The sequence below is a fragment of the Dermochelys coriacea genome, chromosome 9 (genome assembly GCF_009764565.3).
Source record: "Dermochelys coriacea isolate rDerCor1 chromosome 9, rDerCor1.pri.v4, whole genome shotgun sequence".
Taxonomy (NCBI): Eukaryota; Metazoa; Chordata; order Testudines; family Dermochelyidae; genus Dermochelys; species Dermochelys coriacea.
In genome coordinates, this window is record NC_050076.1 from 84,699,680 (window position 1) to 84,724,213 (window position 24,534).

At 43.8% G+C, this 24,534-nt stretch overlaps 2 protein-coding genes across 6 annotated transcripts in view; both read left to right on the plus strand.

Moving 5' to 3' along the window:
• Positions 1 to 1,713, plus strand: part of PGK1 (phosphoglycerate kinase 1) — a 29,459-nt gene extending 27,746 nt beyond the window's left edge. The window contains exon 11 of the mRNA XM_038417343.2: positions 1,240 to 1,713. Coding sequence (XP_038273271.1) covers positions 1,240 to 1,280 — 41 coding nt within the window. The 3' untranslated portion in view covers positions 1,281 to 1,713. The remainder of the gene's footprint in view (positions 1 to 1,239) is intronic.
• A 4,277-nt stretch (positions 1,714 to 5,990) lies between these two features.
• Positions 5,991 to 24,534, plus strand: part of AMOT (angiomotin) — an 85,791-nt gene continuing 67,247 nt past the window's right edge. Inside the window, exon 1 of one of the 5 annotated variants that reach the window (XM_038416848.2) lies at positions 5,991 to 6,259. The gene's annotated coding sequence lies outside the window, so the exon portion shown is untranslated. The remainder of the gene's footprint in view (positions 6,260 to 24,534) is intronic. The other 4 variants (XM_043492139.1, XM_043492137.1, XM_043492140.1 and 1 more) reach the window with 4 other exon arrangements.

Below are 24,534 nucleotides of genomic sequence, written 5' to 3' on the forward strand. Positions count from 1 at the left end.
TGCATATACAGACTAACATGGCTGCTGCTCTGAAACCAAAATTTACAGGAGCTTTAGAACATTATTTTAAACTATCCAGTAGTTTTAAGGTGCCCTCTAGTGGTCACTTAGAATTCTACACTAATAGATTTGAAAGTTTAAAATAGTGAGAATTTATAGGACTCTTTTATGGGGGTTGTATTGTACTGTGAATGGGTTTTCATTTCCTCTGATGATTAGCTGTTTCCCAATATGTGTAAATTCTCTAGTGCTGTCACATACTGTATAAAAGAGAAGCCACAATAGACAGTAGTGCAGTTCAGCAGTTGCATGCTAGACAGGGCTTTTGTTTCTGTTGCCTAGGGAGTAATGGTGAAGGGGAAAAAATGCAAATTGCTGGAAGGGGCACTGTGCAGCTGACTTACTTGAATGGACAAAGTTGTTTAGTTTTGGCCCAAATGTAGGTTTTGTGTGTACAGTTTCTTTAAACGTAATGAACCCCTAACTGATTAGAAATACTTAAGCGTTGTGAACACTAGTGAGCTTTTTAAAAATCAACTATTGCAGCACTTTACTACAGCACGAGAATAAGATTGACTCAACCAAACTGAAACCAAATAGTCTATTTTCATCCTCAAAACCAAATGAGGTGCAGGAGTAAAATGGCGCAAACAGTGGGAAAAATAGATTTTTGAAAAAAATCCTGTACTTCACTAATCTGGTATTTAACACAAGTTGTGGGGTTTTTTTTGTTTTTGTTTTTAAATAAAGGCTTGTAATTTTAACTCCCCACAAAATCCCTTTCGATTTCCAGGTCTGCAGGTCACCTATGATTCAAAAAATATGGAATAGCATTAATGGCCAGATCCAAAGCCCATTGCAGTCAATGGGAGTCTTTCCATTGAATTCAATGGGCTTTCGATTAGACCGTAAGAGGGACTTGGATAGAATTGTACAAGCCATGTTAATTGAGCAGAGGAATCTTGACTTTTTATCTTTCATGTAAAGGGATTTTCTGTTTTCATATGAATACAGTTGTGTATCAGATGTTCATTGGTGCTTTAATATGTGTTTGCTCATATAAAGCAGCTAAGTACAATACTAATAGCTACAAAAATTAACAGGGGTATGTGGGGTTAGTGTTCTCTTGCAGCTCAATTGTGAATGATTTGTTAAAATGTTGCAAAATACTAGGTTAAACCTAGATTTTATTTATTTTAAGTAAACCTAACTTTCCTTGCGTTTTGAAATTGCTAACAGGTAAAGTTCTTCCTGGTGTGAATGCTCTAAGCAATGTGTAATGGACAGAACACTTCCCCAGTATGTTCCTGTGCACAGCCCCTAGCCATCAACACTGCTGCGCTTCTGTATCTCAGCTCTGCAAGAGGCAGATCACAGAATGTAAACCGAAATTAGATGGTGGTATGAGAAGATGACAACGGAGATGGCTTGAGTCTACAGTTTACATGATGTGGATTTGTCCACTGTTATCCCACTTGAACTAATGTAGTACGTTAAATTGTTGGTCTTAATTTAGAGTGTATATATTTATATTTTGCCTTTTAAAAAGAGATTAACCCTCATTAAATGTCTGTTTCTCAAAATAGAATGCTGCGTTAAGCTTGATCAGTGTTTTTAGCAGCTGTTTTTTGTCACTTGACACAGTTCAAAAACATTTCTTTTGTTTTTGAGATTGACTGTAATAGCTGCTGAATAAATGTCGGTGCTCACCAATTGGTGTGTGTTCCTTCCTTCACATAGTTAGTCACCTGCACAAGAACGCACTCATCTAAAGCTATGGTTCATATGTTTGGGTTTTTTCCCTTTTGTGCTAATGCATTGTAATCTTCTAAAATGCATTTTCAAGATGTCCAAGTGTTTGGCATTATTAGCATCCTAATATACTCCTGAAACTGATTTTTCCTGGCATGATGCTCGTTGCTTTGAAGCACTTGCAGATGCCAGATTATCAGGGCAACAACAGGACCTTACCCTAAAAAATCAGTATATATACCATTATGTCAGAACGCCTCCGCTATTTGATAAGATGCATAAATTTAAATTCCTAGACTAGAGCTAAAACTAATTTCAGATAACAGGATGAAATTTGGGAAATTTCAGATTTGGATAAGCACTTGCAAATCTGAAAAATCAGTTCATTTAGCTGATATATATGATTGATGCATCCAGTTTGGATATACTAGAAATCTAGGAATCCCTGAAAGTTTTAAGCATTTTTTTCCTGCTCCTGCATTGCATGCACACACAAGTGAAACAAATAAACAATTGGGTGCCACCATGGCTCACTCTTTGAGAATCAACTTCAAAAAATTAACCTCCTTTCAGACTCCTAAGGGAAACAATTATAAAAGCACTAAGGTGTGCACTATATGTGGCTTAGCTGAAACTCTTAGCTGAGACCCTCTCTAGATATCATTATAGGACAATTGGGGAGCAATCATAGAAACCGCATTTTAAAGAGAATAAATTTAAAATAAAAGAATCCCTCCTCCATCCCCCCCCCCCACTTGTTCTAAACCTGTTACATCAGTGTTTCTCAAACTGGGGTCTGTGGACCACTGGGGGTCTGCAGGGCCCCCCTGATCAACTCCTCCCTCTCAGTGCCTCCAGCATGCTAAAAGTCTGGTGGCACAGCAGGGCTAAGGCAGGCTCCCTGCCTGCTCCAGTTCCGCACCACTCCTGGAAGCGTCCCTGAGGGGCGGGGTAGGGAGCCTCCATGTGCTGCCTCCCCACTCTGAGCGCTGACTCTGCAGCTCCCATTGGCCAGGAACTGCAGCCAACGGAAGCTACGGGACAGTGCCTGCAGGCAGGAGCAGTGCGCATGGAGACCCTTGCCCCCCTCCTCTCCTCCCCTTCCCCTCCCCAGGAGCAGCTGCCAGAGGGATGTGCCAGATATTTTTGGGAGCCACCCAAGGTAAGTGCTCCCCGACTGTAGCCCGCACCCCAGCCAGAGCCTGCACCCAAACTCCCTCAAGAGCCCACACCCTGCACCCCCTTCAGCACCCACCCCACTGCCCCAGCATGGTGAAAGTGAGGGTGGGGGAAAGCAAGGGAGGGAGGGGGGATGGAGTGAGGAGGGGTGCTGCTTCAGAGAAAGGGTGGGGCAGGGGCATGGCCTCAGGGAAGGGCTGAGTGGTGGAGATTGGAGGTCTCTGAAAATTTTAAATCAAAATGGGGGTCCTTGGGTTGCTAAAGTTTGAGAACTGCTGTATTACATAACAAGATGCAGCTGCTGAGGAGACTCCTAACAGCTTCCCGTACAGGAAATTTAGTGACAGTGTTCTAAAATATGCAGTCTTCAACAGAAGAAAATACTGGGCGGAAAGGAGGTGGCATATGCTCTGGCTTCTGGGCCATATCTTGTATCAGTGAGATGTGGGGGCTGTGTACCATATGTGCCTTTTGGACTGAAATGTAAATATGCTGTAAAACATCCAATTAGCTTACTAGACTGACTACTGGACTCTTAATGGGTTGTTCACACTGTAGGTGCTACAGCAGTAACTTGTGAAACATCACTGAGATAAAGATGCTCTAACGTGACTTATCAGTGTGGACAAATAAGTTTTTGCAGGTGTAGGTATTTGGGCCTAAAACACTATTTTCTGACATCTGCACAGATGAGAAAAAAATGTGTACAGCTGGGCTGAGTTACATTTCACATATGCTTTGGGAGAGCTGGTTATGAAAAAATTGCCTTTTGTTTTTTGAACACCTCTAATGTTTGCATTTATAAATGCAACCCTAAGTCTCTGCCTCCACCCCCGTCTGCTCTTTTTCAGCTACTGGAGTCGCTTAAAAGACAACTACATTTAAAACTTTCCTGTAACCTCACTATTCCATGCAGGTAGTTGCCACAAGAATAATAGTGCCACTGTAAATAAAATAGTGCCATTGTAAATAAAAAGGGCACTATTCATGAGAAATTTTGTTAAAATATGGCTTGGATTATGAACAAGTTTGAGGAAACCATAGATTAAGAGAAATAAAACAAGGAAGAGCAAAAGTAATGACTCCAAGGGACAGTGTCTCTCTCCTCTGACATGCTGAATCAATTGTGACTCAGGAAATGGCTGCTGCTCTTGCATCTGTGCAGGTACCTTAGAAATGTAGGTAAAAGGATAATAAAGTTGCAACAGTTGACAATCAGCAACTGTTACACCACAACTGCCACACTTGACAGTAATAGGCCACCTTGAGAGAGTCAGCTGACAGACTCAAGGACTGAATGATGGTCTTTCCAAATTAGGATTGATGGCATTCACATGGCTGAAGTACTGAAGTGGATCATGACTTTTTTATTATACTGTAGATAATTTTTAAATGGCTTGTGCTGTAATGTAGCATATCGGTTCTGTGCATAAATGAAAGGCTTCACTCAGTTGCTGTGAATGTGACACTTAATTCCAGGACTAAATTCATATAAGTCTTTTCAAGCCTTTTATTTTAAAATGTTTCACTCCCAGCTGCAAGGGCTGAAGTTCTTCCTTGCTTCTATATTTTTGTTACTCTTCACTTGCTAAATATTATTCTGTACAATTTCCCATCATCAGTTTATGATCTTTATGTTCTAGCACCACATTTCCATTATAGGATGATCCATAACATTGTATGGAGATAACCTTTAATGTTTTTGATTTATCACTCCCTCCCAACCAAATTCTAAACAAATACAATTAAAGCAGAATAATAAAATCATATCTAGAAGAGTATCATTTAAAACTCTGCAAGGTTTATCTAAAAAAATGCAAATCCAGCAATGCATTAGAAATAGCCATTAAAGTCATTTATCAAGATATTTATAAAGTACTTAATCACAGTGGTATCTAGGTGCTAAAACAAAATTAAGGGTTGCATACAATTTTAAATGGCTGAGAACTATACTGCCTACTAATACCAATTATCTCCAGGTAATATGTGGAATATCTGTATGCTCATTTTGGAATGTTCCCCTTTTCTCTTACTGTATATCTTTGGCCCTGTTGTCATGGGATGGCACATGTAAAGAGAGAGTTCTCAAATCCCATTGTGAAGGCTTAGGATCATTTGGGAGCAGTGAGTTTCATAGGTTTGAAAGCTAAACTAATTCAGATAAGTGATATTGAAACTGAAACCTTTTAAATGTGAGTAGCAAATTCCAGAATCAGGCACTACCAACAAAAATTGCTGTTAAACAATAGAAATCACTGTGCAAGGATGCTGCCCTTAATCACATTTGAGTCTGAGCAATTTTTATGGTGCTGCTGATGAAGAAAAAAATGCTGTTGCTATTTAATGGGCACGCCCTGACTTTTTACTGGAAAGTCTGAGAAAGCAGCTACATAAAGAGAGTTTGTTATTGGTCCCCCACAATCTAGTGACATAAAAGAACAAGAGTGGCACACCAATGAGTTGTGTTGTCAATAGGGCTGGATGAATGAGACAGGGCTGTTATAAAACATGGCGGAGTGCAGCTGCCTATAACACATGAATAACAGCTAGAAGCCATACCTGCAAAAATCTACGTAATTATTCATACATGGATTAAGATTAACATAGGTGGGTTTTTTTTAAAGCTATTTCTAGTTTCTTTTCTCCCCAGTCCCCCATTGGATTCCACAGTCAGTCTCAAATGTAAAAAGTAGTAAATATTTATACTTCATATGCAATCTACTCATTACAAATCTCAGTCTTTTGGGGTTGTAGTTTATTGGATAAAATTTGGGGACGGAAACATGTCTTTATGGTGAATGCTCTCTTCTCTCTCTGTATGGCTGTGGGTGTACTGTATATAATATTGCACATATGCATAAAACAACAGTTAGTAGGAGCAGCCAGCTCACCACGAGTCAACTGGGCAATCTCTGCCTTAGCCTAACGTAAGTCATTCAAGCAAAAGGTTGCTTTTTGTATATAGAAAAACATAACAGCGGTGGTTATTTTCACTACGGCTCACAATGCACTGGGATCCGGGCGGAGACACCCCCGCCCCGCTGCAGCGCCGCTGTGGACTCCCGTCTTCCCTGGGAACCTTTGGGGGCGCGTAAGGGGGGGGGGGGAGAGAGAACTACAGTTCCCAGCAGCCTTTGCAGCGGGTTCCCACAGTGGGGCATGCTGGGCGTCGTAGTTGGCGGTGCCCGGTGAAAGTTAATCCGCGAAGCGGCGGCCGGGCCGTTCCCAGAGCGCCTCGGTCTCGTGCCGGCTTCGGCTTTGTCACCTCCAGGGGACGCGGCGCGAGATGGATGAAGCGTGGGCGGCTGCTGGGGCAGGTGCCCGCGGGGTAAGGCGCTGGGGCGCTGCCCCACAGGCCCGGCGGGGGGGGGGAGGAGGATCTACCCGGCGCGCGCGGCTCCGTCCCTGGCTAAACCCAGCGGCTGCCCGTGCTCCGCGCCGGGGGCCGGGGGCCGGGGGCGTGCGGCCGGCTCGGGTGCAGGCGGGAGCGGCTCCCGGCAGCGCCGGGGGATCTGCGCGGGCTGCCAGAGCTTTTCCGCCGCTGCCTTTTGAACGGCTTTGTGTCCGCCAGCAAAGGGGGGATGCGCCGATTCTCCTCCCCCTTCTCGCTGTCACGGGGGCTCGAAGGGCGTTTGCGGCTCCAGCTCCCTCCGCACGGCAGCCGGGAGAAACAAAACCGGCTGGTTTCCTCCCCTCCCTCCGGAGCCTCGCGAGAGGGGGACTGGCCTCCCCTCGCTGCCCAGCTCTTCCCCCCCCCCCCCAGCCCTGCTCTAGTCCCCGCTACTCCTTCCCCAGAGCCCCGGGCTCCCCGCCCCAGAGTCCTGCAGGTGCAGTCTGGCTTTCCTGGCTCCCCGCCCACCCTGGCTTGCCCTCCCCGCGATTCACAGAGGCGGGGGTTGTCTTGCCTCTCTTCCCCCTGCTCCACGCTAGTGGGCCGAGGCAGGAGCTGGAGGGCTGGTTTTGTGGCTAAGGCATTGGGCTGGGACCCTGGAGACCCCTGTTCAGCGCCTGGCTTTACCACAGCTTCCTTTTGTGACCGCGTGTGTGTGGGGCTGTCCATTAATAACTGTGAGGTACTGGATACAAGAGGGGTGGGGTATTTATCAGACAGAGGAAGGGACTTCCCTCCCCCCTCCAGCTTGCCTTAAAGCCCAGAGAGAGCACATGCCCCTCCCCAACACCAAAGTGTGGGACTGCACTGTCCCACCTGCATCCCCAGCCCCAAACCTGTAGCATAAGAACATAAGAATGGTCCTACTGGCTCAGATCAAAGGCCCATCTAGCCCAGTATCCTGTCTTCCGACAGCGGCCAACACCAGGTGCCCCAGAGGGAATGAACGGAACAGGTAATCACCAAGCGATTCATCCCCTGTCGCTCATTCCCAGCTTCTGGCAAACACCAGGGACACCAATCTTGCCCATCCTGACTAATAACCATTGATGAACCTATCTTCCATGAATTTATCTTGTTCTTTTTTGAACCCTGTTATGGTCTTGGCCTTCACAACATCCTCTGGCAAGGAGTTCCACAGGTTGACTGTGCATTGTTTGAAAAAATACTTCCTTTTATTTGTTTTAAACCTCCTGCCTATTAATTTCATTTGGTGACCCCTAGTTGTTGTGTTATGAGAAGTAGTAAGCAACATTTCCTTATCTACTTTCTCTACACCAGTCATGATTTTATAGACCTCAATCACATCTCCCCTTAGCTCTTTCTTTTCCAAGCTGAAAAGTCCCAGTTTTATTAATCTCTCCTCATATGGAAGCTGTTCCATACCCCTAATAATTTTTGTTGCCCTTTTCTGAACCTTTTTCAATTCTAATATATCTTTTTTGAGATGGGGCGACCACATATGCACACAGTATTCAAGTTGGGGGTGTACCATGGATTTATATAGAGGCAATATGATAGTTTCAGTCTTATTATCTATCCCTTTCTTAATTATTCCCAACATTCTGTTTTCTTTTTTGACTGTTGCTGCACATTGAGTGGGTGTTTTCAGAGAACTATCCACAATGACTCCAAAATCTCTTTCTTGAGCGGTAACAGCTAATTTAGACCCCATCATTTTATTGCCCAGTCACGAGAGATCCCTTTGTAGCTCTTCGCAGTCTGCCTGGGTCTTAACTATCTTTAGTAATTTTGTATCATCTGCAAATTTTGCCACCTCACTGTTTACCCCTTTTTCCAGATCATTTATAAATATGTTGAATAGGACTGGTCCCAGAACAGACCCTGGGGGACACCACTATTTACCTCTCTCCATTCTGAAAACTGACCATTTATACCTACCCTTTGTTTCCTAACTTTTAACCAGTTACCAATCCATGAGAGCATCTTCCCTCTTATCCCGTGGCAGCTTACTTTGCGTAAGAGCTTTTGGTGAGGGACCTTGTCAAAGGCTTTCTGAAAATCTAAGTACACTATATCCACTGGATCCCCTTGGTCCATAATGCTTGTTGACCCCCTCAAAGAATTCTAGTAGATTGGTCAGGCATGATTTCCCTTTACTAAAACAATGTTGACTCTTCCTCAACAAATTATGTTAATCTATATGTCTGACAATATTGTTCTTTCTTATAGTTTTATTATAGCATCTACATAAAGATTCTGCTCTCTTTTTCCATCCGTCCCCTATGGCCTCTTTAAATTTGAAAGAGAGTAAGTGAATCCATACCCACCAGCTGGGATGTGTCAAGAGAACAAACTTTTCACTCAGTTTACAATAATCCCAGCAGAGTCAGTAGTTATAGTTTTGTGCCACTTCCTGCAAATCGCATTTAGCTCCGTAAATTTATTTCAGTTCTTTGTTCTTGAATAAGTGTCGGGATCCTGCTAATCACTGCAGCCTTGGGCAGGGTCCGGGCCTAATGATCTTTGAGGCCAGGCACTGAGGTGATGGCAAATTGGGAGAATACGTAGGTTGGGATTCTGTCTTCGTTAAACCTATTAAATATCCACTGTGAGCCTGACCCTGCAATCCAAGCACAGGGAATAAATCCTATTAATTTCAGTGGGCTATTTACCTGTGTAAGGGATGCAAGATTGGGCAGTAAAAGCTAGATTTTGGGTACTGATGAAGCATATAAATTGGACCCAAGGTGGATTTAAATCTCCTTTGTTCTCTTGGAGGCAGCTAGGAGCTGATAGACCCCTCCACATAAATTGGAGCATCCCAAGTTTCCTACATCAGTGGCTTCCTAGGGGTTGTTCTGTTAGTTCTGCAGCACAAGGCTCTTCAGTAATGCCCCTTCCTCCTGCTGCTTCCTATGCTGGAGGAATCCTCGGCGGCTTGGTTAGCATGTCTCAAAGGGGCCACAGCAGGGACCAAAGTTCTGGCACTAACTGTCACTTCACATAAAATTAGTGGCTTAATCCTGGCAAAGAGCCTGGTTTCAGTCCCAAGGCGGTGTGATAGAAGCAGGAGATATGACTTGTTCAGGGGAGGAGAGCTTCTGCTTTAATTTAATTTTGATTCTAATATATAATAATAATAATACCTAGTGTTTACTTAGCACTTTCCATCAGTAGAATTCAAAGTGCTTTACAAAACAGGTAAGTATTATTATTCCCATTAAGAATGCCTGTTGCAGACACTGGGCACCCTCCACAGATAATTAAGAATACAATCCAATTAATGAAAGCAGCAGTGACAACCAATGACCTTTTCCCACACACAAGAAGCCATTCCACAAAACCACAATTTCCACAGCAAATAAAACTCCATACCCTCTTAGCTCCCAAATCTCAATTCTCCTCAAGCACCTGCTCAGATCAGAGGGCTTTGTGGCCTTGTAGATTAATGTATTTAGGTTATTACAGACCAAAGGAAGGGGAGCTGGGGAGTGAATTCCAGGGTTGAGGGGCCTCAGAGAGAATATTCTGTCATTTGGTCCCTTATCCAAGTTCCGTCATTCGAATAAGTATCTGCATGTTAGGGAGCTTATTCGAACCTAGAGTCTGAAAATATCAGAGTTGGCCCTGGATCTACTTCAGTCTATTCATAGAAGAGAGAGAGTAATGCAAAATTAGAGATTGCCCAGAATTGGAACTCAGAATCTAAATTCAGCTTACGTGACTCCTAAGACGAGGGAAACTTTGTGAAGAATGCTGGGCCAAAATTTTATAAAGTCAGTATGTGACAGTTTGTCATAAATGGATCTGAATTCTCCTGTGTCAGCCTCAAACCCAAACTCTGAATCCTATCCTAGTGCTAAACCAGATCTATGTATCTTGTCCTCTTCCTCTGCCTATTGGAAATAGAACACTCCAGGATTGATGTTTCCCTACATTGTTCACTTTGAGTACCACTAAAAACAATATCCTCTTCCTCAGTCTGAGTGCTTGATGTCATGTCATAGTTATTCTCTAGGAATGTGTCTGTCCTGGATTGTGATGATAATGCTCAATGGTGACCTAATTGCAGCAGTCTCCCTGTGTAGGAAAAGTACTTGTTTGTGGCCTTTTGGTACGTCTTCTCACCAAAGAGATCATTGCCTCACAATACAATGTGCCGTCAGTGCTGTCACTTCACTGTCTTATAGATTCATAGATACTAAGATCAGAAGGAATCATTCTGATCATCTAGTCTGACCTTCTCAACAATGCAGGCCACAGAATCTCACCCACCCACTCCTACGAAAAACCTCACCTATGTCTGAGCTATTGAAGTCTTCAAATCGTGGTTTAAAGACTTCAAGGAGCAGAGAATCCTCCCTCAAGTGACCTGTGCCCTATGCTACAGAGGAAGGCGAAAAACCTCCAGGGCCTCTTTCAATCTGCCCTGGAGGAAAATTCCTTCCTGACCCCAAATATGGCGATCAGCTAAACCCTGAGCATATGGGCAAGATTCACCAGCCAGATACTACAGAAAATTCTTTCCTGGGTAACTCAGATCCCACCTGCCTAATATCCCATCTCAGGGGATTAGGCCTATTTACCATGAATATTTAAAGATCAATTAATTACCAAAATCACATTATCCCATCATACCGTCTCCTCCATAAACTTATCGAGTTTAATCTTAAAGCCAGATAGATCTTTTTCCCCCACTGCTTCCCTTGGAAGGCTATTCCAAAATTTCACTCCTCTGATGGTTAGAAACCGTCGTCTAATTTCAAGTCTAAACTTCCTGGTGGCCTTATTTAATGAGCTGTTATAAGGCTGATGAATGCATCAAAAGACCTTGGCTAGAGCCATGATGTCTAACTCTGTTCTGAGCAGGTGTAGATAACAGGGAGGTAAAAATGCCTGTGTCTGGTCCAGCTTTCCCACCATTGCTACCACTGTGGAATTGCACCAGTCCTAGTACAAGGGTGGGAAATTTCTTGAAAATTGCCAGTATAGAAGGAGCCTCAAATCTTAGGTGGAACTAAAGAGAAAGGAACAATGGTCTAGGTGCCATTCCTGGTGCTGCTGCAGAATTAGGGCTAGATCTGCAAAGGGGACTTAGACTCAGCATAGCAGCACCTCGTTTTTAGGTGTTGTGCCTCCGAATCGAATCCACAGCTCTGAATTAGGTGACCAGGTTTCCTGGACAATGCCTGGGAGAATTAGGCACCTAAGAATGGGATCCAGCAAGCTGAACAAGGAGCTGCCTAAGCTATTCAGTGGGAAATGCTGAAGAGAAAGGTGGGGCCTAAGTCTTGCCCCTCAAAAGGAATTGGGCACCTAACTCTGGGCCAGAGGGAGGTGCCTCCCTCTACTCAGAAGACAAGCCACGACTCCTTTTCTGAAGTTAGATGCCTACGCCAGGTTAGCCCTTTCTCTCATGAAGGTGGTGAAGGATGTGGGAGACCTGGGTTCAAATCCCCACTTTGCCTGATGTGGAACAGGGAGTTGAACCCAGGTCTCCCATGTGAACGTAGCGCCCCTGGGCTAGGGTAATCTGGGGTGGAAGTTTCTCCGGTGGAGCTGTTCCACTGTGTATGAAATGCTTAAATGTGTGTTGGGCCAGGGAAAGTGAGTGAGAATAATTTTATTCCCCAGTGCTTAAGGCACTCACCAGGGATGTGGTAGAACCAAGTTCAAATTGCTGTTCCAATGAGTATTTAATTATTTATACAAAGTGGAATAGCTACAGCAGGAAAGATTGAGGGTAGCCTTCCTCAGAATACCTTAGAGCCTGGTGATTAGGGCAGTCACCCGGGACATGAGAGACCTGCATTCAAGTCCCTGCTCCCCAGAAGGTTGACTGGGGGTTTGAACCCAGGACTTCCACCTTCTGAGTGGTGCTCTATCCCCTGGCCTATTGGACATAAGGGTGAGTGCGGGTGATCCCATCACCACAGCTATGTTTTGTGCAAGGCCCGGTCTGGTAGGTGTCCTCTGAGAACACTTACTGACCTGGGCTCTGCAAGTGAGATTTGTGGGGGAACCCCTACTTTGAGGATCCTGCTGGGGCTTATGCATGAGCTAGGCAGTGGGTGTCAAGATTTAAGCAGCTTTATGCATGCCCACTGCAGGTTGGATTGTTTCAAATCAAAGCAATTTAAATCACTGATTTTAATCGTGATTTAAATCTGTAAAGCCGTTGTGAATGTAATGCATGGTTAAAGTTTAAAATATTATTCACCTACATACATACTGTAATATTGGATGTATTCTAAATGCCTGAGAGAGTTGACCTATGGAGGGAAGAGGGGGAATGGAGAGAAGAAGGGAGGCAGAGAATGGAGGAAGAGAAAGCAGTGAGGAGGAGACAAAGGAAGTGAAATGGTAATAGAGAAACTCAGGGCATGTGTAACTTATGGGCACTGTAGCACCATAGCATAGATGTTTCCTATCCTGATATAGGTAATCCACCTCCCTGAGCGGTGGTGGCTAGGTTGATGGAACAGTTCTTCCATTGACCTAGCTGTGTCTACACAGGGAGTTAGGTCAGCTTTTCACACCCCTGGGTGACATAGCTAGGTCAATCTAAATTTTAAGTGAAGACTAAGGCTGAGAGTATGGGACTATATGAATTGCAGAGAAATGGGAGGGGAAGAGATGGGCTGGAAGGAGACTGGGGGAAAAAGCAGTGTGCTGGATTGTTTGGTGAGCATTATGGAGGTGACTGTGGCTGTGTGTCACACCAAGCATCCCTGTGTGTCCTCCAGCACACTCTAAAATGTCACCTATGGGAGAAAGGAGGAGGAGGGAAGATGATTCCCAGTAGAATACATGTTCACACAGTGAAGCCTTTAGTTTCTTCGACTGCATGTCTGTAGAGAGCTCATTGCTTCCCTGTGACCCCAGGAGACGCTTCCATTTCCTTTCATGTACCAGTGTTTGGCCAGCGGATGTAGGTGGGGCACTATTGGGTTCTCTTATTAACTCTTTAATTCACTGAATTTCCTAGTCTTGGTAGAACTAGATAATTGCACAGTGTGATCAAATAGAAGATTCAGGTTCCTTTACAGGGAGGCTGTCGTGCTGCCTCAGTCATGCTACAGTGACTCTTGCATGTGTTTGCTTTTGATGTCCGAAGCTTAGGAGTCTGCATGCATGATCAAGGGCCAGAGCTGACTACTGAAGTCATATTTCTGACTGAGGTGAGGGTTAGTATAAGTATGGGGAGAGGAGTGTACGAGCAGCCCAGCATGTACAACACAGCTAATAAAAGGGAGAAATGTCCACACTTTCTGTGGTATAAGTGTCCTGTACTGGAGTCACAATTCCTCTCGAATTCTTACGACTCCTGCTTTTAGCACCTTCTAATATTGCAGTAATCTCTTTATGTACACCTGCCATGGTCCTGAGTATCAGTGTCTTGAAAAGCGTGGAGCCTCATGTTTGAAACCACCTGGCACTTTGAGTAAGAGTAGGAGTTTGCTTTGGTTGCCTTTGTTCCCCACACGGTTTGTGCAACATGCTGTGTGTCATTTGGCTGTCACCCTCCACCCCACTGGTGATTGTATGGTTAAAAAGTGCTTTGGGATTATATGTAAGCGGAAAGTGTTGTTATTAGGATGAAGCTCTCCAGAACCAGAATGCATTGGACCAATTGCTGTTGAAATTTACTTTGTTATATGTTGAATCTTATCTATTTGTGTTGTACTATTATCATTATTATTTATTTATTTATTTATTTATTCTTGGTAGCCCTCACAATTTTATTTGGTTTAGGGTTATAAAAATCTCTGTAGATGTCCGTCCTATTGTCTTTATGGTCGTCCCATAAATTAAAATACACAATGCAAAATACACTATAAAGGATATCTACCAGCTAAGATGAGAATGGTAAAATAGACCCAAGCCACTGCTGCACTCAGTCCATCCCCTCCCCCAACTTCTGCCAACTGTTCTGGCTGCTTTCTCCAAACCACTGCCCTTGTCTCAGTTTTATTTGGATTATGTAGCAAGCAGCCCTCACCCAGTCCCATGGTTTTTAGGGTCATGTATAAAAGAACCCAAGGCCAGATTTTGGAGTGTTCAAGCATCCACAATGAGGGTTAGATTTTCAAAAGAGCTCCACTCCCATTTAAGCACCTAATTAAGGATCATATCTTCAAAAGTGCTTGGCATCCAGCAGCTCCCATTGTGATGCTTGCGGCCAATTTTCAAAAGACCTCCGTGCATTGGGTGCTGAACTCCTGAAAATTCCATCCAGAAGCACTGATGATTTGTTCCACTGCTGTGGCCAGGTCAGCTGTGGTAGAGATGTGAAGATGGGTGTCTTCAGCCTGGTGAATAAATTGAAGCCTGTGCCCCCTCATTAAATGTTGCCAACAAGAAAGAGCTCTTGAGTCAGAGGCAAGGGTTAAAACAGACACAGCGGTAAAAACTCCAGCAGCTGGTCTGTAGTGCGGCTCGTACTGTTGAATTGATGGAGATGCATGTCAAAGCCCCATGTATTTTTAAAAAAATAATTTCTTCATGTATGTGTTTAATACCTTAGGCCAACATTTGTGAGGCCTTTTGAGATCTTTGGATCAAGTATATTATATAAAGGTCTGATTCCAAGCCCATTACAATCCATCAAAAGATTCCCATTCCTGTTTTCAAGACATTTAAAAAACAAAACAAAAACCATTTTAAGCAGCTTAATGTGTATTTATTGAAGAGACGAGTCTCCAAGAAATAACTTGAATATCATGACTTTTCATTACCGTGTATTAAGAAGGAAATCAGAAGAACAAAAAGCTACTTTTGAAAAGTGTTCAATGGGAAACAAACTGGCAAAACCCAGGAAACTCAAACCTAAGGCTAATGAATACTCTGTCCTGAACTCACTTTGTCTCTTTTGTTTCCCACACTCTCATGAGCTGCACGCAGATTCAGTTTGCCAGTCTTAACCCTTCTGACTGAGGTCTGCTCTACATACAGTTTTTGTTCTAGTATAACTATGTTGGGGTGGGGTGTGATTATATCAGTAAAAAATAAGTTATATCGATGCAACCTCTAGTGTGGACGCAATACTACTTGTATAAATACCAGTATAACCGAGTCTGCACTTTGGGGGGGGGGGCGGAGTGTGTGTGTACCACTTTAACTATACTATATTTTAACTATATAACTTTTGTGTGTAGACAAGGCTTATGCGTACACCAGGAAAATTAGGACCTGTGACACACCGCCGTTGCAGTTTCATGATGGAAGCTCTAGTGTAGATAGGGCTTAGAGCAGGTCTGGACTGCTCTTTAGTTAAAAAACCAGTGGCCAGCCTACACTAGCTGTTCTGCTGTTGATACTACTGGCACAGCTGCATCCATGCCAGTGCTACAGTGGGAAATTTGAAGGAAAAACAGTGTTGTGTAGATGCACTTTAAATGTGCTGCTGTTACTTTGTCACAGCAGTAATGAAATTGATGGAATGCCATTACTGAGGATCGGATAGCTGGAAGATTCAGCATTATGGAAGCCCTGTTCTGACGGATTGTGTCTGGACTATTCAGTAGTGCAGAACAGGCGCTTTCTGCTGTGAACAGCAGTAAAAACAGGATGTTTACTACCTGCAACAGTTAAATTTATTCCAGTATGGACCAAATTATAAACAATGGTTTCTGAGCTGGCAAAGATACCAAACATAATGATCTGCTAGGGTGATCTGGCCTCTTAAAAGTGACTGTTCTGTCTGCCAAAGTTTAGCAATCGGTTTAGTGTTGCTGTTGTTTGTTAAGTTGAAATGGGTCCAATTTATAGCCCATTTAAAAAAAATGGCATATTGTGTTTTTAAAATAGAATTGATTTTCTTTGTTCATTTTCCTCTAAATGGCCTATTAAACTTGGTATCACCAGCAGAGGATGCTGGTGCTCTGTCAGAACTCAGAACCAGCATCTCAAACGGATTGGAAAAATCTGATCAGACCTTGTTCCGTGATCAAATCTTTACTTTTTTTATTTTAGGAAAATAAAGTTTCAATCAATTATCTGATGCTCACTGTCTTGCTGCTTTTAGTTCCATCAAAGGAGAAATGTAATTCTAAAAATTATCCATTTGCTTAAAAAACCTTGATGTTGGTTGTCTTTTTTGCTCGCTCTCTCTCTCTCTCTCTGTAACCTTTGAATAGAGTTTAGTGTGTTTTGTCCTCAGCAGAGATTATCCTCCTTTTTAGATAATATATTCTCATTTCACTACTTCTTTTTAATTTTTTGGTCAGAGTTAATATTTAGAATCAATTTAATATTTAATGCTGCTTTTATTGGGAGGATATAGGCTGATCCTGTAATTAGTTCCACTCAGATGTGGGGGAAGCGGGAGGTGTCTGTGTGTGTGGAGCTCATTGTAGAATTGAGGCTATACTCTTATTCTTGCAGGGGGGTGGATGAAAAGATCTGATGAGATCTCTTTTAACTCTCAATTCTGTGACTCTAATATTAAAAGTGAGCTGCAAAGGACTTAAATACAAATGGGCTTGTGTTCTTTATTTCTTTTTCTTTTTTTTTGTTGTTGTTACTTTGCTTCTTTATGATGTATAAAGAGGGCCTGAAAGAGCTTTCTTTTTTCCAGAAAGAAAATTTGCCTTTTTTTAGCCTTAGGAATATCAAGAATATGAAGTCTGTTTCTTCTGGAGGACTTGCTGAATGTCTGAGAACATGTTCTATTGTTAGTTCTCAGAGCTTCGTATTGAAATTTTAGTAAACGCTTCCTTTCTTCAAAATGTTCAATAATCACTGCAGTTAAATAGCTGTTAACAACACAAAATAGTACACTACCTGACTAAACATCCCTTTTCCCTCACTTGCTAAACTTTCATTCTTTTGTGGTATCATCATATTGTTAGTTCTTCATCATAGAGTCGTACAGGGCAAATTCTAATTTCAAATGCAAAAAAAAGTAAGTGTGTGTGTGTGTGTATATATTATGATATATAAAAATATGGCTTTCTTTGTACAACACAGAGAAAAAAAAGAGATGCACGAGTCTAATATTTTTCTTTGTAAGTGACCTTTAAGACAAATAAACTGCAGTCTAGAACAGAAGCATTAATTTTAGTTGGGAAGAGTGAATTGTATAATGAATAATTTTCATTGTGGTGAACTATTGATTATACTGGAATTCCATGTCCTCTATCACTTTTTATTGTGGCACCTTTCCTTAATAATATGTTGACATTAGAGGAAAAAAGGAGATCAGTAGAGGAGTAATAATAATAATACAAATAATTAGTGATATCACTGGTAATGGCGTTTGTGATTGACATTCCCACATTTAAATAGTCATTGATGAATACGAGCTAACTTGATCAAATGATCACTGTGTTGAAGTGCATGGAAAGCAGCCCCTGCACTACAGTGCCTTTTTATACACTGTTTTATAACACACAGTCCACTGTGGATCTGATCCAAAGCCCACTGGAATCAATGGAGGTCTTTCCATTGACTCCAGTGGGCTTTAGATCAGATCCTATGTAGAGACAAGCAGTAAACTTTTAAATCCTAAAACACTTCAGTAATAGTATTTTACACCCAAAGACCTCAGCATGCTCACAGGTCCTCTGTGAGATAGGTCCTTATTAATATACTTGGTTTAGAGATGAGTAAATCAAATCACTTCTTAAGAATCTGATCTTGAAGCCGTTTCTTAGGCAAAGCAAGTCCGTGGGAGTTGGGCATGAATATAGCCAGAGTGAAGCCAATACATTTAATTTAATTTTTCTGTAGTCGGTGATTGCTTAGCAGCATTCTAACTATTTCTTCCGAATTGTTCTGTAAAAGGGGGCCTGGGCTTGCTAATTATAGCACTTCCCTTACAGGCTGTAGCCGAAAGGGATTAATGGTGGAAACATTGTCGCACATTTTGTTTTCCATTTTCAGTGGGTGAGGCTGCTTTTGTTCCACTGCGCACGCTAAAGTCCCAACTACTCTGTGCTGGGAACTGGGTTAAGGAACTGTGTTTAAACTGCCAATCCTAGTATTAGCTGGAACCATGTTCCTCAGTTCAGTGTAAAGCCTGGTATAAAGAGGGTCTGAGGCTATCTATGGCCATGTCTACACTACAAATTTTGGTTGATGCAAGTTACGTTGGCATAAAGCCGCCACAATTAGTATAGTGCTTGTGTGCATGTGTACTTGGCTCCTTCCTTCAGCGCTGCACATACTCACCAGGAGTGCTTGTGTCAATGAACAGTGTGGTAGGTATCCTGATGTGCAACTCACCATTGTTCAGCGCACTATTTTTGGGGAAGTTTTGGCAGTGTGGTGGGACAGAAATGAGTCTAGCAGGGGTGGCTGTGAGCAATGGGTCAGCTTCCCAACATGCCACTCTCTCCACCCCATAATTTTTGTGACTTTGTAAACATTTCACAAACTCACAACCCCCCCCCCCCCCCGTCAGCCTTCTCTGACAGAAGCATGGGGCACACCCAGCTCTGTACTACTGTCATAAGTTTTGCAAACATTGGATGGTATTTCCAGAGCTGTAAGAAGAACCACATAAGCGGGGAACATGATGATTTCTTGGAGGGCAGATTGCTGTGGAACACAGTGAGAACCAATTCAAGGTTGTTGGTGGCATTCACAGAGCAGCTATAGATGGTGGAGCGCTGCTTTTAGGCCTGAGAAACAGGCACTTACTGGTGGGATTGCATTGTAATGCAGGCTTGGGATGATGAGCAGTGACTGTAGAACTTTCAGATGCACAAGGCTACATTCCTGGATCTGTGTGCCAACCTCCGCCCAGGCCTCCAGCAGGAGGACACCAAAATGAGAGCTGCACTGAAAGTGGAGAAGCAAGTGGCGATCTCACTGTGGAAACTTGCAGCATTGGATTGCTGCCGGTCAGTGGGAAATCATTTTGGAATTGAAAAATCCACTGTGGGGGCTGTTGTCATGCAAGTGTGCAGGGCCATTAATTGTCTCCTGCTGTGACTTTTGGCAATATGCAGGATATAAGGGATGGATTTGCAGTAATGGGGTTCCCAAACTGTGGTGGTGCAATAGACAGCACCCATGTCCCCAGATCAACTTGCCTTTGAGTACATCAACAGAAAGGGCTACTTTTCTATGGTTATGCAAGCGTTGGTGAATCATCGGGGACACTTCACCGACATCAGTGTTGGCTCTGAATATTGGCAGCGTTTTCCACAGCCAGTGGTGATTTTAGCTGATATCTCACTCCTGAGGGTAACCAAGGCACAGAGAGCACAGCTGCTGCTGGTATCCCAAAAGCTGCCTGGGCTCACATGCTGCTAGCTTATGTGCTACAATGGTGCCTGCTGAAGTTATGGCTGACTGGCATAGGAAAGTGTCCTACCATGGAGGAATAAATATGGCTGCTATCCACAGAAACCTTTGACAGATGATTGCAGAGTACATCTGTGAAAATTGCATCAAGATCTCTCAGGAGGATTCAAGGGTCATCTCTGTATACATAAACAAACTGCTTCTTAGCGCCCCCCCCAACTCTACAGAAGAATGAAAAGCAGATTAACAATGCTACCCCTCTTTGTTGTACTGCTGTCTCTTCTAGTGAGAGTAAATTAATGAAAAATTAATGGCTGTGACCTGTTAAGTTGGGGCACCATCAGTACATCTCTGTAATGGGAAACACATTTGCGCGCTTACCCAAGGTTCCTTACCCTGCATTGGGCTCACCCATGCTCGACCGTTGGGACTGATTGGTCTGCGGTGGAATCTCAAACAGGTCCTGGCTCGTGGCATAGCTGGACCACCCGGTCACATGTTCCCCATCCTCTTCCTTTCCTCCTCCTCCTCCTCCTCCTCCTCCTCCTTGTCCTCACTATTTACACTAGGAACCTGTGTTCGGGCTCCTTGAAGGTATCCATGGTGGCGTGCAGTGTCTCTACCAAGTATGTCATGCAGCTCTTTGTAAAACCGGCAGGTTTGTGGCTCAGCACCAGATCGACTATTGGCTTCCTTGGCCTTCCGATATGGCTCATGCAGTTCCTTTGCTTTCACATGGCACTGCTGCTGATCTCTGTCATACGCCTTCTCCTGCACCCCCCTTGCAGTCTGCTTGTAGATGTCAGTGTTTCTACAATCGGTCCGTAGCTGTGCTTGCATAATCTGGTCTCCTCATAGGCCCAGGAGATCCAATATTTCCTGTCTACTCCAAACTGGAGTACATCTGGAGCGTGTAGCTGGTATGGTCAGCTGGACAGTTGCACACAGCAGTGGAGAGCAGGTAGGTATGCTTGCCAAGCTGGAAAATCAGGAAAAGGTATTTCAAAAATTCCCAGGGCTTTAAAGGGGACGGGACCTTCTAGTCTCTGTGACCCCTGGGCAGCAGAGTTCACAATTGTGATCAGAGTGGTCAGTGTTGGGCATTGTGGGACAGCTGCTGGAGGATCGCCATAAGTAATGCAACCTGTTAGGGTTGCCATAAGTAATGCAGTGTCTACACTTGCGCTGCGTCAACCTCAGTACATAGACCATGGCTCAGTGCTGCTCAGGAAGGTGTCACTGCGTTGCTGTAATGGGGTACTTACATGGGTAAGAGACCAATTTAAGTTTAGACACATGCACAGCTTGGTAGGTGCAAGGTGGCTTATGTCAACCTAACTTTGTAATGTAGACCAGGCCTATGTAAAAGTTTTCTACAATAATTACTTTCCCTACAGCAGTTTGCTAAATTACACGGTCATTAAAATTTTATTGTGTAGAATTAGCAGGTTAATAAACTGTTGTAGAAAGACACCCATGAGCACTGAGAGGGGGAAACAAGACCGTATGGCCGATGAGAGAGAGAGAGAGAGAGAGAGAGAGAAGATGGGTAAGGCAATATCTTTATTGGACCAACTTCTGCTGGTGAGAGAGATGAGCTTTCAAGCTCTTCATTGAAGCTCTCTATTAGATATGGCTCATAACTGTTCAAATGTCTGTATTCTGGAAGGCAGAATTTTCCTAATAACCCCAAACATGCTAGGTTTTACAGTAGTAATTTTTAATATCATTGGGATGCAAGTACCCATCAGTACCATCTCATGGTGTACAAAGACCTGTTTCACATTGAATTTATGCCTCATCCTCACTTCTGCTAGGCCAAGTGGATTGACCTTTCTCTTTTCACAAGGCGCAGTTCTCACTTGAGGGGAAGCTTTAAGAAGACTTTTCTTGTAGGTAGTGTTGTCCACTGGATAAAATATGGGAAAGGCATTATGAGTCTTTTGGGTTCTATTCCTGGCTCATCCTTTGGCTCACTAATGTTGGGCAAATCACTTATCCCCTCTGTACCTCCAGTACCTTCTCTATAAAGCAGCATTAATGATTCTTAGCCAACTTTGTAGCACTGGGATCTGTGGACAAAAATAAAAACAGAATATTCTTATAATTCCTTTTTAATCACTGCATTCACTCAGAATAAAGCCCTTGATGTTAATGATCTTATTTATATGGGGAGAGCAAGACAAGGAAATATTCTCTCTCATAACTACCTGTTCTTTGGCTCCTCTACCTTCAGTAAACTTCCTAGCCACATCTTTTTCCGGCTCCATCCTGTATGTTTCTATTGATTGTGTGATCTTTTCATATTAAGCCATTACAGTATTTAACTCAGTCTGTAGCTTTAGCTCGAAATTCCATAAATTTGAGTGAAATTAATGTGTAGGGCCATATTTTCTTCTTTTCTCTGGCAACTTTGTGCCACTCTCACAGTGGGGAACTCACTGGCTTTGGGGAGTCAGTATAACCACTGCCTCCCCTGGGGCTTTCAGTGTAGGAGGGAGGCTGGGGCAAAAGGGGGAATGGCCACAGTGCTGCTGTGATCTGTGTAGTCTCAGCTGACATAATGGCCCCAGGGGCCATAACCAGCAATACACTTTCTATGCCAGGGATAGCGGTGGCACTGGTGTTGCAGCATTTACACCCCCTCAGCTGTATTTAGTGAACATTAGGCTTAGCTGGGAATCTGTCCCATTTAAGGTTTCAGAGTAGCAGCCGTGTTAGTCTGTATTCGCAAAAAGAAAAGGAGTACTTGTGGCACCTTAGAGACTAACAAATTTATTAGAGCATAAGCTTTCGCTGTAGCTCACGAAAGCTTATGTTCTAATAAATTTGTTAGTCTCTAAGGTGCCACAAGTACTCCTTTTCTTTTTGTCCCATTTAGTGAGGGTGATATGAGCAGCTTCCTAAACTCCAGCTGCTGAGGAGAAAAGAGAACAATGGAGTGGTTACTGAAGGGAGAAATTTTAAATCAAGTAATTTTAAAGAATGCAAAGAGCAGCAGCCCCTCAAAAATCATAGGTTGGGGGATCCCAGGTTATCAAGTACTATTCTAGGAATAGGATGGGCTCAGGATTTATTTTTCTACTTCCAAATTTTTTCCACAGTGATATTTATCTTGTCTGCCTTGAATACACCTATTGTAACCTTTGCGTGATTGCATAACTTGGCCAGAGAATGCTGGCGTGGTTATTAGGAACCTCTTTCTTGTGCTGTTTCCTGAATTCCCACATTATGGTGTGATCTGTGTGTGGAAAACTGCTAGGTTCCTTCATCTGGCAGCACTTGAGTCAGTGTGTGCCATAGCTCATGAGTCCTGCGCTAGCTGGAGGGGTGGGGGAGCGAGGATGCAAAGGAAGAACGTTTTCTGAGGAGAATTTGGATTTCATGCATCTCTTTGTTCTTTTCCTGTTCAGATAAAGCTGTTATCTCTGATTGGTTTAAAAAAGCGCTGCACTAATGTTCTTTTGAATAAACAGAGGAAGATGACTTGAGGTTAATATGCCTTGGGCAAGGCAAGCCATTTTTCACTGTGTGAATTAAAAATATTTTGCTTTGTTGATGAACCTCCATTTGCCGTGCCACAAGCTGTCTTTTGGGATGCAGGAGGTAGGCAGTTAGGTGGTGGGATCATATATTTCAGGGTTATTTATAAATGTTTCATCCAGCTATAGCTATATATTTCCAGCACACTCCTCACCATTATTTCTGGCATATATTGTGCTCTGTTTACCTGTTCTAGCTGTAATGTTGTGGGAATGTTAATGAATTGTTTACATGTGTTTGTACTTTTGTTTTTGCTAATTTTTTTTTCCAGCAAATGAGCATCAGTTACAGAAAAAAGATTGTGTATTTATATGTGCAGGCTTTTGGAATTTCTGGGGGAGGGTTACTTTATTTTCCTGAAATTGTTTCCAGATTATTTTTATAATAGATTTGTGAACATATGTATATAAGTCTTGTGGGTAAAGCAGTTAAAAGGTGAAGGGCCACATCAGGCTGTCCTTCCTCACAATAATAGTCCCACTGAACTGACTTGAATAGGACAAGACAAGGTGGATGACGTATATGGCTGCCAGCTTTCTAATTGCACAAAAATTGAATGTCCCTACCCCACCCCACCCCTTCCACAAGGCCCGGCCCTGGCCCTTCTCTGAGGCACTACCCCCCATTCACTCCAGCCCCAGTCCATCTGTCACTCATTCTCCCACACCCTTATTCACTTTCACTGGACTGGGAAAGGGGGTTGGGGTGCAGGAGAGGGTGAGGGCTCGGGCTCCAGCTGGGGATGTGAACTCTGGGGTGGGGCCAGAAATGAGGAGTGTGGGAAGGGGCTCTATGCTGGGGCAGGATGTTGAGGTATGGGAGGGAGTGAGGGCCCCGGCTGGGGGTGCAGGCTCTGGAGTGGGTCTGGGGATGAAGGGTTAGGGGTGCAGGAGGGAGCTTTAGGCTGGGGCCAAAGGGTTTGGAGTGTGGGAGTAGGATCAGGACTGGGGCAGGAGGCTGAGGGGCAGGCTCCGGAAGGGAGTTTGGGTGAGGGAGGGGGCCCAGGGCTGGGGCAGGGGGTTTGGGTGCAGGAGTGGGTGCGGGCTCCAGGAGGGGGCTCAGGGCTGGGGCAGAGGGTTGGGGTGTGGGAGGGAGTGCAGGGTCTGGAAGGGAGTTTGGATGTGGGACCTGGGGCAAGGGGTTTGGGGTGCAGGCTTAGGCCGGGTGGCACTTACCTAAGGCAGCTCCTGGTCGGGGCTAAGGCAGGCTTCCTGCCTACCCTGGAGTTTTAATGGCCTGGTCAACGGTGCTGACCGGAGCTGCTAGGGTCCCTTTTCGACCGGGCATTCCGGTTGAAAGCCGGATGCCTGGCAACCCTAATGCGGTAATGTCTTTTCCTGGACAAGTTTTATAATGCAAGCAGCATGGTTTGACCAGTGGCCAATGGAAACAGCTGCTTGATGAACACTTCTGGAAATTGGTGTTACTTTAAGGCCTGATCCTGCAAAGTA